At 42.3% G+C, this 14,704-nt stretch overlaps 1 protein-coding gene across 30 annotated transcripts in view; it reads right to left on the bottom strand.

Moving 5' to 3' along the window:
- BOLL (boule homolog, RNA binding protein) overlaps positions 1 to 14,704 on the bottom strand; it is a 36,906-nt gene that overhangs the window by 6,563 nt on the left and 15,639 nt on the right. For 19 of the 30 annotated variants that reach the window (XR_014504732.1, XR_014504737.1, XR_014504742.1 and 16 more), the window contains exons 6-10: positions 12,608 to 12,735; positions 11,634 to 11,705; positions 10,534 to 10,581; positions 8,326 to 8,454; positions 3,085 to 3,180 (exon numbers count right to left, since the gene is read on the bottom strand). Coding sequence is in view for 16 of the 30 variants with exons in the window: in XM_083412571.1 (XP_083268697.1) it covers positions 3,085 to 3,180; positions 8,326 to 8,454; positions 10,534 to 10,581; positions 11,634 to 11,705; positions 12,608 to 12,735 (473 nt within the window). In the remaining 14 variants the exon portion in view is untranslated. Of the gene's footprint in view, positions 1 to 3,084; positions 4,039 to 8,325; positions 8,455 to 10,533; positions 10,582 to 11,633; positions 11,706 to 12,607; positions 12,736 to 14,704 lie in introns of all 30 variants that reach the window. The other 11 variants (XR_014504729.1, XR_014504730.1, XR_014504731.1 and 8 more) reach the window with 1 other exon arrangement.

Here is a 14,704-nt window from a genome sequence, read left to right as displayed (position 1 = left end):
AAACTGTTGTTTGAGCAAATAACTGCAGATAAAACAAGAGACAGAAGCCAACATGTCTGAGCCTATAGCATCTAGAAGGCCAAAGGTTCCCTGGTTTAGATTAAGGCATAAACTCCAGTCTGTCTCTCTTACATTATGCTGCTGCCTATTTCCAGTTCCAGGTGTCTCTGTGAACATGGAAGGCAAGGAAGCACTCGTGACATACTAGGGCTAGCAGTGGGGTGTCAAGATTTAGGGACATGGTATCCAGCTCCATGAAAACAGCCCACTGGACCCCCATTCTTACTGAAATGCCCAGATGTAGCAACTCCATTCTATAATATTGGAGATTCTTCATTGGAGAAGTTTGCTTTTGGTAGCCATCTCTTTGGTGGGTCCAAACACAACGCTGAATTTATTTGAAGCCAAATAATTATAACCTGTCAGGATACAACCAGGGATGGATGGATTTCTGGCGAATTTGGGTGGCAATGGTATGTGAGCTGTAGGACATTTAGAAGATATTGGTGGGCGTGTTCATTAGCTTTATAACAAATTTAAGTTGAAATAATAGGTCCTGGTTAGTTGCATATTTGTTGTTTAAAAAGGCACATCCCTAGATAACAAATGTTAGGCTTAATCTTATTTAAAAGAAATTACTGGCTTGTGATGCTATGCATTCAGGAGTCAAGGCACTCCATTCTTTAAAATGGCTGAAAACACATGAACATGCAGCCCAGATTGGATACCATATACCTGAGTTCCCCAGGTGGGCATAAAAGGGAAGGCGCTAAAGCTCTCAACATATTGAATACTGGATATCAGATAGTAGGGTTCTAGCTTAGTCATCTTTCAGACATGCAGTTTTCATGGTGTAGAGAATTTCTGTCCTCTCAGTTCCTTGACAGAGTGTCACTTGGGCTGCTTCCACACTTTGCATTTACTGTGGAACGGCCACATTTTCTCCACTCACTTTTCCAGGGAATATGCACAATGTTAAAACTAAAACACCTGCCTCTCATTCAGAGCTCAGAAAATCTGACTCTGAAAACTCAATGGGTGTGCCATTTTCTCAGCTGTGGATGGCCTATTGCACAGCTAGTCTAGCAAGTTGTGGCCTATGTAGACTGCTTTCTAGCCATTTCCTTCTCTCTGTTTTTCCCTCATCTCTAGAAATCAGCTCAGTACCAAGGGCTGATGCACGATGTTGCTCTGAGTATGCCTCTTCAGCTGTGATTAATACTGAGTTGGGCACATCATGCCTCCCCAATTTTCAAGAGGTCTACAGGATTCCCAAATGAAAATATATGAGGGAACACAACTACCCAATAGCTTGCTTTATTAATGAATTCTAACTAGTGAAAAGGAAAAAGAATCTGCTTAGCAGACACAAAACAAAATTTCCTGTTGCCACAGCAGCAGCAGCAGCAAAACACAAAAATCTAAGCAGGAAGATAACGTTCCTGCATTGCAGGGGGTTGGACTAGATGACCCTCAGGGTCCCTTCCAAGTCTATGATTCTATGCACACCCTGTAAACCACCTGCTACAGCACTGGTCAGCCAAGCTTCAGAACTTTTCCATACTCAGAGCTGTACATGTAGACAGCTATATTAATAAAAACATGCAAGTTTCTCAGGTATGGTAGATGCATGATTCTGCTTTGGAAGACATACTCCACAGAAGGAGGAAAACAGAAACATAATCACAGATCCAATTGCATGTCTGGCTAGGATTCTTACTCCTTGTTCTAGTATCAGAAGGCGATGTAGCCCATTAAGGTCAAAGGAGAGGAAAAGAACCCAAGCTCTAAATGCATCTAACTACAGCTAAAACTCTTTAAGCCTGAAATAAAGGAAAAAAGAACTACAGTACAATGGTGTCTTGCATGATTTCAACCTTATGTGGTTGAAAGCTGGCTGGTTGAAATACCGCAAATTAACTGCATGCAAAATGGAGAGCTCAAAACCTTGTTCTGCCCTGGTTTTTCCTGGCATGGAAAGAGCTTTTAAGCTCTCGGGCTTGCTAGCAGGGCTTTCGGAGGCTCTTGTGAGAACTTGGACGGCCCTGCAAATTGCTTAAAGGTAAAGATGGCCATGAGGGGGTTGGGGTTGAAGTACCATCCCCAGAACATAACCTCTGTGCATGATGCAATTGTACTGTACAGTACAATAGCGTAAGTAAGCAGAGCAGTGTGTAGAATTATTTCAGGAAGTTAAAAAAAAGACTGCATTGAAATTGTTAGCCCTCTTTCTGCCTATAACGAGTCTAGCCCAAAGCAAGTATGTGTATCGCTAATTAGCTTAATTTGAACTGATTTTGAAGGACAAATTCCTTTACACTTTGCTAAGATTATATACTGCAACATAAATAGGGAAGTGAAAAAAATAAGACATCGTGATATAACTTTTACAAAATGATTTTACAAATCTAACTAAAACAACAAAGGAAGAGCAACTCTTTCTTCTGCAGTAGACTAATGTCTTTTAATAGTTTCTGCCAGGCTTAACTACACACCAAATATTCACCCAAATCAATAGCTGAGTATTGCTTTCATTCCACCTCACCAGCTGCTACTGCTAATGTCACCATTCACACAATTAGCAACAATGTCAGATAATTAATTTTTTGAAAAATAAAAGAAAATATAGAAAAGGAAAATAGAATTTGTAATTCATTGAAACATTTCTATGATTATTATTTTTCATACCTTGTTATTGATTAGTTCCTACTGAATTTTGTTGGTGATGTCATTTAGTACTGTAGCACCCTCTACTGGAAATATTTTTGTGACTATGGCATATACTAAGTATCTACTCAAACATCTAATGTTTCAAAGAATTTCAAGTGTAAAGTCAGAAAAAGAACAACATAAAGTGGCAAAGGATTTTCATTTTTTGTTAATTATTTAATCTATTTTACCTCACCTTTCCAAAAGCTCAATGTGATTTACAATAAAATTAAATTAAAACTAAGTATGCCTATACTTTTGCAAGGGAAAGGGTATTTTATGCCTTTCTCACACTATCACCTCCCAATCCAACTTGAATTGTGTCCCCATCAGCTAAAACACGCCCCCAAAGAAAAAGAAGGTTATAGACCTTACTTTAACAGACTCAGGCTGCATCACAGGGGCTGACATGGCTATGGCACTTTGAGCATAAACTTGGTGATATGCTTGAACTCCATGATCAGAATATGGCTGGTAAACAAATGAATATTGAAAAACATATTTACAAACAAATATATTTACAAAACAAGTATATATTAAAAATAGCATAAACAGGAAAAAAGTGCACAGAAAGCAATTTTCATTCCATCATTTCAGAACTGCTTTTTAATGTTATGTTAGTTATCCAAGAACCCAACTGACCTTGGGCTAATTGTTTACCTGCAAATTTCCAGGTTGTTTTTTTTTTTGGTCAGAATAGATGTAAAGGTACAGACCTGATTCTGACTTCTGCTTGTTGTAGGTTAGATGTTAGGGCTATTACAGACACCTTTTTACCTGATTTGGGGGCCAGGAAGGTTCAAAATGACTGGAAGAGATCCACAGTATATTTAAATAATTAGTGGAAGCATGTAATAATGCAGAACTGGCAGTGCTAAATGTATATAATGCATGATGCAAGGGGGAAATCTTATTCTTTGGTTTGCAAGTTATAAAGTTGTCAATTTATCTATAGAATTTTGGCCCATCTACTGCACAACAGGCTGGGAAGAAATTTGATTGCTTTTGCATTAAAAACGAATCAATCCAATTTGCACTTTCCGAAACAATATAAGAACCAAACCCAGCCACCGTAAGAAAGTCACACCTATCCACATTTTGCGATGCAGTTCTCTCAACGTTTATAAAAAAATGCATATATTAGGAAAAAGTGTGCATAAAATTATATATTAGTGAAAACAACAGATTAAAATGCATTATATTAGAAAAAATTGCTTGCAAAATGTGTATATTAGTCAAACATGTATACAATATGTGTTTATTGGGAGAAATTAAATGCTGAAGAATTTTCATGAGGATTTTCTCAAATTGCTGCAGAAGCGTGGAGAACTGAAATGAAGATTAGAAAAATGAGAAAATGAGAACTGAAATTGACAGATCCTTCCATCCCTACTGTACAGTGCCCCCCTGCCCCCAATTTAGCTTGCTCTCAGGTACTTATTGAGCTAACATATCTTGACTAAAGATTGCCTATGCCCCTTCTATGCCTACTGGCACTCAAGGCTCTTTGCAGATTATGTGTCTCCTATTTTAACTCTACAGAAAGTAGATGAGAAATGAATGATTAAGTTATTTATTTTTAACCCTCCGGAGTCAGCAGGGTTACTGTGGAGTCCAGCAGCTGTTTGAAATATTTGTTAAACTTAGCAAACCTGAAGCACTTCATATTCCATGTACGCCTTAACAATTATGGGGTCAGCTATATTTATACTCTCTTTTCTATTTTTTATTAAAAAAAATATGTTTAACTTGCTAAGATATCAGGGTTCCTATTTATCTCTATTCATACTGTTGAGAGTTTAGGGGCAGGAGTTAGGCTGTATCCCTGAGTCCCTTCTAATTCCTGGCTTCAAAAAGGGTTGGAATGAAATGGAATATCCCATTGTTGAGTTAGCCAGCTAAGGGCCATAATGGCCCTAAGTATGGGTTGTTAATATAAGAAAGGAAGTTGCTCTGTGTCAGAGGATAAATGGGTAGATCCCCCTTCACCTGGCTGGGTGCCCCCTCCCAGCTAGCAATTGGAAGGACAAAAACCAGAGTTAGGGGGGTGAGCTGGGAGCCAGAAGCAGACAGAAGCCTGAGTGAGAGCCATGTCTGATTTCTGCTTGAATCCAAGGCTGTGGCTATTGGGGGAATAATACGTTCTGCAGTGTTGGTACTGTGAGCCCCTCTATTGTAGGCTCAGGTTGTATATATGTGTAAATAAACCATATATCATAAAGACACCACAGTTTCCACCGTCCCTAATTCCAAGGAAACCAAAAGCCGAGTAAGCACCTGGAACCCTAGAATCCCACACCGGTTGGAGATTGGAGTGGCATGCAACAATATGAATGGGACAATGAAACTACCAAACACCTAAGTTAACTGGGATCTTCTCGACTTCTCAAATCATGGTCAGGAAAACCTTCCACTTGATTCTACATGAAGGTCTTCCACTGATAGAAGCCTCCATGCCTGCTTGAATGCCACTATTGTGTGTGCATGCATGCATACACTTATATAAATTTAGCTATACTAATATGTGTGGGTTTGACCATTCTGTGCTGGTTTGCTGTTCTGTATGAGTTTAATTTTATGTCCTGCTAGATGTCAAATTGCAGTCAAGACATCCTGATTACTTTAAAAATTTGAAAGTGGGACATTTGTACATTTCTCTCTATGTGACATTTTTAAAACCAAGTTTCAAGACTAAGGGCTTCACCTCATAAATGAGACCATCATAACAGAGTACACATAACTGCACATGAAATGTAAAGCTGGGTTGTGAAAGTAATAATTAATTAATAAATAATAATAATAATACATTTTACTGTTATTATTATTATTATTTTGATCCTTCAAATGCTTCTATGAGCATTGGTGGTGAAAGGGATTTCTAATGTCAGCCAGGAATATACTGCCTATGTTTGCAGAACCCAAACTGAATTTAATAGCATATAATAAAAAAGCTAGTTTACTGGGTTCTGTCACACAGTAGCAATACTAACATTGCTTCCAGACGGATTGTGAATGACATGTTTTTTACAGCATCCACATGATGTTATTGCCATCAAAATGCCAACACATACTTTTTACATCTAAACTAGATTTCAACACAAAAACCCAGAAGTAAAAATAACCCATTATCCATCCATGGTTACTGCTCATCTGGATTTTTAGGGTGGGCAGTTTGTCATGTGTGTGATGATGTTTCAGTGGGTGGCTCTATCAGTGCACCCCTATTTCTACTGGCTCCTCACATGAGCGTAAGTTAGCTATTTTGTTTCTAGCAGCCAAAACAATGGACTCAGCTAGAAAAAGCGTTCTATATGCATTATAACACTGTGACACCAGATGGTGCTGTGAAGTTCCGTTTTTGCCAACGCAATTTCTCACAGTCGTACCTCGGAAGTCAAACACCCTGCGAGTCGAACTCTCTCCCGAACGCCGCAAACCCGGAAGTGAGTGTTCCAGTTTGCGAACGCTCTTTGGAACCCAAATGTCCCACACAGGTTCTGCGGCTTCCGATTGGCTGCAGGAGCTTCCTGTAGCCAATTGGAAGCCACGCCTTGGTTTCTGAATATTTTGGAAGCCGAACTTCCGGAATGGATTCCATTTGACTTCCAATGTATGACTGTACAAAGTTTGCGATGTGTTTAATTGAAGCGCTTCCTGGCTGTGTCTAGATCCAACCAATGTAAATGTGTCTACTTCCACTAACCCACTTCAGAGGAACTCTTCTTTCAAGGTTTCCACATAGTACATGTGAAGGATTATGCTGGAGTACATTGCGATATATGCATCAGACTTTTTTTAAAGATTAATACAGCAATTTAATGTAGACCTTGTGAGACTGGTGCTTTTGTACATAATATTGTAAGCACATGTATGTATGGAGTACCCAAGGTGAATGTTAAGTAAATTAGAGGAATTAAACATTATGGAGAGTGGGAGAGAATGAGTGGTGACTGGGTGGGAGTGTTGTTGGGAGTGCCTGGTAGATGGTGTGTGAATTGGTGATGAATGTGTAGCAGGGTTAGCTGATTAGTAAAGAACCAGTATTATTGTAGCCATTGTTGTACATATAATAAAGTAACAAATAAGATAAAGAAAGATAAATAAATAAATAAATAAATTGTATTACACCACATGCCTATTATTTGGTTACACTAGGGGTGTGTTCAGATAAACATTACAGTGGTGCCCCGCAAGACGAATGCCTCGCAAGACGGAAAACCCGCTAGACAAAAGGGTTTTCCGTTTTGGAGGTGCATCGCAAAACAAATTTCCTATGGGCTTGCTTCGCAAGACGAAAATGTCTTGCGAGTTCCTGCGATTTTTCCCCCGCTCCCCACCCCCTTTTTCTAAGGCACTAAGATGCTAATAGCCTTTTAGCAGCTAATCCGCTAATCCCTTAAGCCTTTAATAGCCGCTAATAGCGCTAATCCGCTAATGGGGTTGCTTCGCAAGACGAAAAAACCGCTAGATGAAGAGACTCGCGGAACGGATTCTTTTCGTCTTGCGAGGCACCACTGTATCTGATGTTGGCAGCAGGAATAAAGGGGGATTATTGAAATACCTATCAAAAACTCAACTCATAGCTGCACAACATTTGCTGTTGCACCACTTCTCAGATAATTATTTTTTAAGGTGAATGGACACAGATACAGAAATATCTGCTCACATGCCCAGAATGGGAAAAGGTAGGGGAGAACAAGGGAGGGATGACTGAGGGGAGAGACAGAAAAAACCCAACCCAGATACAATCTGACAAGCTCCACCCACTGGCATGGAGGACAAGCAGAAGTGCCTTTACTGTATAACCTTTTTGTGATATAAGGTCCCTGTCTGGAAGCACCCTACAAAATTGATATGAGATCAGGACTATGCAATACCAAACCAATAAAAGACCAGAGCTATACTGATAGAAGTGGGCTTTATTTCCAAACTGTTCCCTCAAAATTCTGTAAGATAAAATACAGTGGTGCCCCGCAAGACGAATGCCTCGCAAGACGGAAAACCCGCAAGACGAAAGGGTTTTCCGTCTGCAGAGGCGCTTCGCAAGACGAATTTCCCTATGGGCTTGCTTTGCAAGACGAAAAATGACGAAAATCTTTGGGTTTTTTTTTCTGCTCCAAAACCCCTTATTTTGAATCGCGAAGCTGCTAAAAGCATTTTAGCAGCAAAACCGCTAATCCCCCCCCTTAAAAAGCCATTTTTAGCCCTTTTTTAGCCAATAGCGCTAATAGCGCTACTCCGTCAATGGGCTTGCTTCGCAAGACGAAAAAACCGCAAGACGAAAAGACCCGCGGAACGGATTCTTTTTGTCTTGCGAGGCACCACTGTAAAGGGATCACTACATTCAGTGAGACTACTGAAGGGGTAAGTGTCACTGTAGTATACTCAATTAATTAGTACTGCTAATTACTTTCTCTCATATGTGAATGGAGAATACTCAGTCTATGAATGGCCCCCTAGCACACAGCCCTCATTGAAAGGTACCCCGCAGATTTCTAAAATGTTTGATTATAGCAAATTCTTTCTTCATACATTGCAATCTTATCAAATTATCTACAAATAATTAAATAGGTAGAGCAGATGCAGCCTACAAATACTTTTTCTGAGTATAAGTACCTCTGGAACTGCAGCTTCCATTAGGGAAAGAGGAGGAGCGACACATCCACCATCCTGCGCAATCTCCAGGGGCTGGTAAGTAATTTCAGAAGGATGTAGATAAAAGAATGAGGTGGGAGAGGCAGGAGACTAAAAAAGAGAAAACATTGTTTTGCATATGACACTCTCAACTGTTAGAAGAATTCAAGCTAAAGAAGAAGAAAAATTGTAATATATGATTTCAATGCAAATATGATAACTATTATTTAAGTGGAATGCTCTCCCCCTGGACGTACTCTTAGCATTGACACTTACAAACCCATGTGTTCAAAAACGTGTGCATGCATTTGAATGATAGCTTGTTTCCAGTTTGAATTGAATTCTAGCTTACTCAAAGAGTTTGTCTCTTCCAGCTCCATCACATTCCCTCCTCCCAAAATTCTAAGTAAAGGTAAAGGTACCCCTGCCCGTACGGGCCAGTCTTGCCAGACTCTAGGGTTGTGCGCTCATGTCACTCTATAGGCTGGGAGCCAGCGCTGTCCGCAGACACTTCCGGGTCACGTGGCCAGCGTGACAAGCTGCATCTGGCGAGCCAGCGCAGCACACGGAACACCGTTTACCTTCCCGCTGGTAAGCGGTCCCTATTTATCTACTTGCACCGGGGGTGCTTTTGAACTGCTAGGTTGGCAGACGCTGGGACCGAACGACGGGAGCTCACCCCGCCGCGGGGATTCGAACCGCCGACCATGTGATCGGCAAGTCCTAGGCACTGAGGTTTTACCCACAGCGCCACCCGCAAGCAAGTAATTAGGACTATGCGCCAAAAACAGTCCCAGCTAGTACCTGAGGTAATGTAATGAATCTACTGAAGGCCGTATTTTGAAACTGTATAATTTTGAAATTTCTAGGATGTGAATTTACTGGCTTGTACCCACACCTTGCTCCTGCCAGCAGGAATATTCCCTGAGCAGCATTCCACTCAGGGGATGCTCCTATAGGCAGACTGTTGCCTCTTCACTTTCACTCTCTGAATAACTGCTCCCAGAGGGCTGAGGGAGCCCCACTCTCAGGAATGGTAAGGGGCTGAAACCCCATGAAAACAGCAAAAAGTTACTCCTCCCACTCCCATCCACCAGCAGTATCCCCCTGAATTAAAAGTCCATTTCATTCCATTAAGTCTGGACCTGCATGTCCACCAGGAGCAATCAGTATATCACGTGGCATCATGAAGTGTATACCTCAAACCCACAGAGAGTAGTATGGTATACTAGGTTTAAATCCATACCACAAATCCCAGCCACAAAGGCTACTAGTCACCTCTGGCCACTTACTATCTGACAGCCCTAATCTAATCTTACATAATTGTTCCAAGGATAGTAGTGGAGGAAAGGGGACTATTTATACTGCCTTACACTACTTAGGAGGGACGCGGGTGGCGCTGTGGGTTAAAGCCTCAGTGCCTAGGGCTTGCCGATCGAAAGGTCGGCGGTTCGAATCCCCGCGGCGGGGTGAACTCCCGCTGTTCGGTCCCAGCGCCTGCCAACCTAGCAGTTCGAAAGCACCCCTGAGTGCAAGTAGATAAATAGGGACCGCTTACTAGCGGGAAGGTAAACGGCGTTTCCGTGTGCGGCTCTGGCTCGCCAGAGCAGCGATGTCACGCTGGCCACGTGACCCGGAAGTGTCTTCGGACAGCGCTGGCCCTTGGCCTCTTGAGTGAGATGGGCGCACAACCCTAGAGTCTGTCAAGACTGGCCCGTACGGGCAGGGGTACCTTTACCTTTACACTACTTAGGGGACGCGGGGGGCGCTGTGGGTTAAAGCCTCAGCGCCTAGGGCCTGCCGATCGAAAGGTCGGCGGTTCGAATCCCCGCGGCGGGGTGTGCTCCCGTTGTTCGGTCCCAGCGCCTGCCAACCTAGCAGTTCGAAAGCACCCGTTAGTGCAAGTAGATAAATAGGGACCACTTACTAGCGGGAAGGTAAACAGCGTTTCCGTGTGCGGCTCTGGCTCGCCAGAGCAGCGATGTCACGCTGGCCACGTGACCCGGAAGTGTCTTCGGACAGCGCTGGCCCCCGGCCTCTTTGAGTGAGATGGGCGCACAACCCTAGAATCTGTCAAGATTGGCCCTTTACGGGCAGGGGTACCTTTACCTTTTTACACTACTTAGAGGGAGGGTGCAATATAAATGTTATAAATAAACAAACAGATTATGGAGACTGAATATGATTTACCTGTGGAATGCTCCACTGCCATTGTCCTGGAAGACACTGTGCAGGAGCCTGTGGTAATTGAAAACAACAGTATGCTAAAAAACACACACCCCAAATTCCACATTTACACCGTTTGTAAAATAAAATATATGCTGAAGACATTAACAGCAATACAGCAGAGTTAAACACAATATACGCCAAGGTGGACATATTGTCAATCTTTCTTTCTTTAATAACATATAATAGTTTAATCGTCTTTGGTTCCTATGTTCAGGACATGGGCAAGTGACCTGTTCTGGCTGAGCTTGAACTCTGAAGGAGCAAGTGCCTAGCTTGTGGGTACTTCTGGATACATTTATGTCACCAGAGGCCCAAGTGTCCTCTGTGGCTTTTACCAGCTTTGGTTCATCAGCTAGGACTGCTCCTGGACAGGGATAATCTAACCACAGTAGTTCTTGAGTTGGTAACCTGAAGGTTGGATTACTGCACTGTGCCCTTGTGCCCGGTTCAGAAGCTCCAGCTGGTGCAGAATGGGGGGGCAGACTACTGATGGGGGCACATGGCCAAGAACATGTCCCTTCCAATTCAACATTCAAAGATTCCATTTGACACCATTGTTAAAATATATACACTGGCTGTCCATCTACAGCGGTACCTCGGTTTACAAACTTAACCCATTCCGGAAGACCGTTCTTAAACCGAAACTGTTCTTAAACCAAGGCACGCTTTCCCTAATGAGGCCTCCCGCCGCCGGTGCCCTTCCACTGTTCAGCTTCCGTTCTTAGACCGAGGTAAAGTTCACAAACTGGGACACTACTTCCGGTTTTGCGGAGTTCGTAAACCAAATAGTTCGTAAGCGGGGGTGTTCTTAAACTGAGGTACCACTGTACTACTGAGCCTGCTTCAATTAAGAATACATCTTTCCATGATGGTTTATGGTTTCTGAAAATATTTTTTGTTAAATATAAATATTACTGTAAACCACATAATATATATATATTTTTAAGGATAGAGTGGTAAAACAAACAAACAAACAAACTATGAAGTCAATTAAACTATGAAGCACAATTTCCTCTCCTATGCTGCCATAAAGTAGCCAAAAGCATAATTTGTTTTTTTACCTGATAATGATATGTAGGTTGTTGATAAACAGGCTGAGCTACCATCACAGGAGAACTAGAAATAGAACGTGACTTTAAAAAAGAGAACAGCAATTAGAATCTTACTGAGTTGTCCAAAGAATTATTAATATGCTACTAAGAAATACATTTTATGCAATACACTAAAACACTAAATTATAAACAAACAAACAAATCATTTACATTAAGTCACAGATCAGAAGTGCCATTTGGGCTTTTGCTATCTATCCTCCTTTATCCTCCAAAACAAATTCCCCTTCAATACACTTTTCATAGTTAACCACAGTACAGTGGTACCTTGGTACTGGAATGGCTTGGCTCCCAAATAAATTGGCTCCCGAACGCCGCAAACTCACCACAAAGTGAATTTGGAGTGGGATACTGCATACACAAAACTGCCAGTAATCTCAGGGTTGTACGTTCAAGCCCTACATTGGGCAAATGATTCCTGCATTGCAGAGGGTTGACTAGATGACCCTTGTGGTCCCTTCCAACTCTACAATTCTATGATTCTTTGAAATCCTATGGAGAATCAGACTAGGATCATTCCTATGATTATTATTATTTAATCAAAGTTACAAGGGCCCATTGAATGGCTACAATTCTGTGTTGCATGCATTTGCCATTTGCTTGCCCATCCAAATTCTTTTTCATAGTTATTCCTGCTGACTCCCTCAATTGCTTTTTTATATTCAGGGGAATATACTGCACCCTTTGAATAAATATACTTTTTAGTTGTTACTGGACAGCAGAGTTGCACTTTTCACAAAAGTTGCTTACAACAGAGGTATGAAACATGGTTGCACAGTTAGAAAGGCAACAATGTATACTATATAAATTTGTGCTGATAGCTATTCAGAGAAGACGATCAGCTTTAATTTCCAAAATTTAACAATAACAAACCCAAACAGCTATTGGCACATCAGCATTGTCTCAGAACAAAAGAAATTACGTACAGGCCATGGCTGTGGAACAGAAGCAACTTCGGGAGTATGAAAATAAGCTACACCATTATGATACGTGTATGGATATCCAGTTGAAGTAGTCAAGTACATTGTTCCAGCTGCTGGCATTATACTGGATCCTAAAATAAGCAGTAACAAAATTGAAAACTCACAGGTACTTTGCATTCTATCCTTAAAAAAAAATTCTAATACATATGGGTTTGGATCCAACAGACCACTTGAACCCAAGAGAGCAGAAAGCACTTCTACTTGCACACGGAGAGCTCTTAAACCTCTGCAAATTTCTTAGCTTGCAGTTACAGCTCTCCATAGCACACAAACGCGATGAGGGGTTGGGGGCTGAATCTCAACAAGTGGCTTTTTGAAGGATGCAGAGAACTGCAATGGGAAGAGAGGTAAAAAAAACCTATTCTGTGAGCAGAACACAGCACACACACTTTTAGGATCCAAGCTATGATGCTTGTAAATATACTTTATCAATTACGAGTAGAGCAATTTTAACTGGGATGTGGGTGGGAAGGAGCGAAGCAGAAGTTTCCACCATTTTCAAGGCCCTGCTGGCTTGTGCTGGCCAAGGTAGGAAACGTGTGCATGCTTGGGTCGTCTTCTTTTTATCTTGGCAGTTCTTTTGTTTAATTTCTCACTCATTAGTTTTTGGGGCAAGAAACCAATTCACTTAACTATAATAATTGGTTGGAGGGATTAACTGTGCCAGCTCCAGGCTGGTGTAGTTGAGAGATCCAATCCTAGGGCCTCTCAGAGGAATTAATGGTGTTGGATCAAGCAAACCAAAGGGAATCTCCAATATGTCCCATTTCTGATCCTGTACCTCTAAGCTTACAGAACTTTCCACAAATGTGACTGTGGGCTTTGGGTCAGACATGTCCCCCATCAACACAGAGCACAGAAGCATTTCCACCCCATCCTAATCCCCTCAAATTACAACATCAGAATTTCCCTCTAAATCGCAAAATGTGTTGACAGAAAATTTCAGCTCACTGCAATTTAATCATTCTATGAAACTGACTAATGCAGGCACAGGCAAACTCCGGCCCTCCAAATGTTTGGGACTACAATTCCCATCAGCCCTGACCACCGGTCCTGTTAGCTAGGTATCATGGGAGTTGTAGTCCCAAACATCTGGAGGGCCAGAGTTTGCCTATGCCTGGACTAATGTGATGAAAAGAAGCAACTCTGTATAACCATCAGAAGCATGTGCCTCAGCTGGGCCAGAAGCCTTCCACTATCATGAGCCTGAGTTCGACTATAGATACCGTATTTTTCGCTCTATAGGACGCACTTTCCCCCCCTCCAAAATTTAAGGGGAAATGTGTGTGTGTCCTATGGAGCGAATGCAGGCTCCTTGGCTTCAGCGATAGTAACACAAAGCCTCCGAAGCGCAGAGGGAGCGCTCCCTCCATGCTCCGGAGGCTTCGCGTTGCTTTCGCTGAAGCCTGGAGAGCGAGAGGGATCGGTGCACACCAACCCCTCTCGCTCTCCAGGCTTCAGGGATAGACGCCTAAAGCCTTCGGAGCGCAGCGCGAGTTCCCACTGCGCTCCAAAGGCTTCAGGCGGCTATCCCTGAAGCCTTCGGACTGCAGCGGGAAGTCACACTGCGCTCCGAAGGCTTCGGGTTCCTTTTGCTGAAGCCAGGAGAGCAAGACTCTCCTGGCTTCAGCAGAGAGGGAGAGCTGTGCAGTGCCCCTTCAGCGAAGTGGGAGGAGAAATGGAAGGGGCTCAGTTTCTCCTGCCGCTTTGCTGAAGGAGTGCTGAGCAGAGAGGGGGAGATATTTTTTTTCTTGTTCTCCCCCTCTAAAACAAGGTGCATCCTATGGTTGGGTGTGTCCTATAGAGCGAAAAATATGGTAATCTTGCTAAGAGAATATTAACACTCACTAGTAGGCAAATAGAACAGTAACAGTACAATCCTATGCATGTCTACTCAAAAGTAAATACTACTGAGTTCAAAGAAATTTACTCCCAAGTGTGTGTGTATAGGATTGTAGCCTAAATAATTTTTCACAGCACTGGCATAGCCCAAGATTTTTCCAAAACACCGTAAAAGATGGGGGTAGGGGGTAGGAAGCA

The sequence above is a fragment of the Podarcis tiliguerta genome (genome assembly GCF_965153285.1).
Source record: "Podarcis tiliguerta genome assembly, chromosome: 1".
In the NCBI taxonomy this organism is placed as follows: domain Eukaryota; kingdom Metazoa; phylum Chordata; class Lepidosauria; order Squamata; family Lacertidae; genus Podarcis; species Podarcis tiliguerta.
The sequence above is the reverse complement of the archived record's forward strand: the minus strand, read 5'-3'. Positions and strand labels throughout refer to the sequence as shown.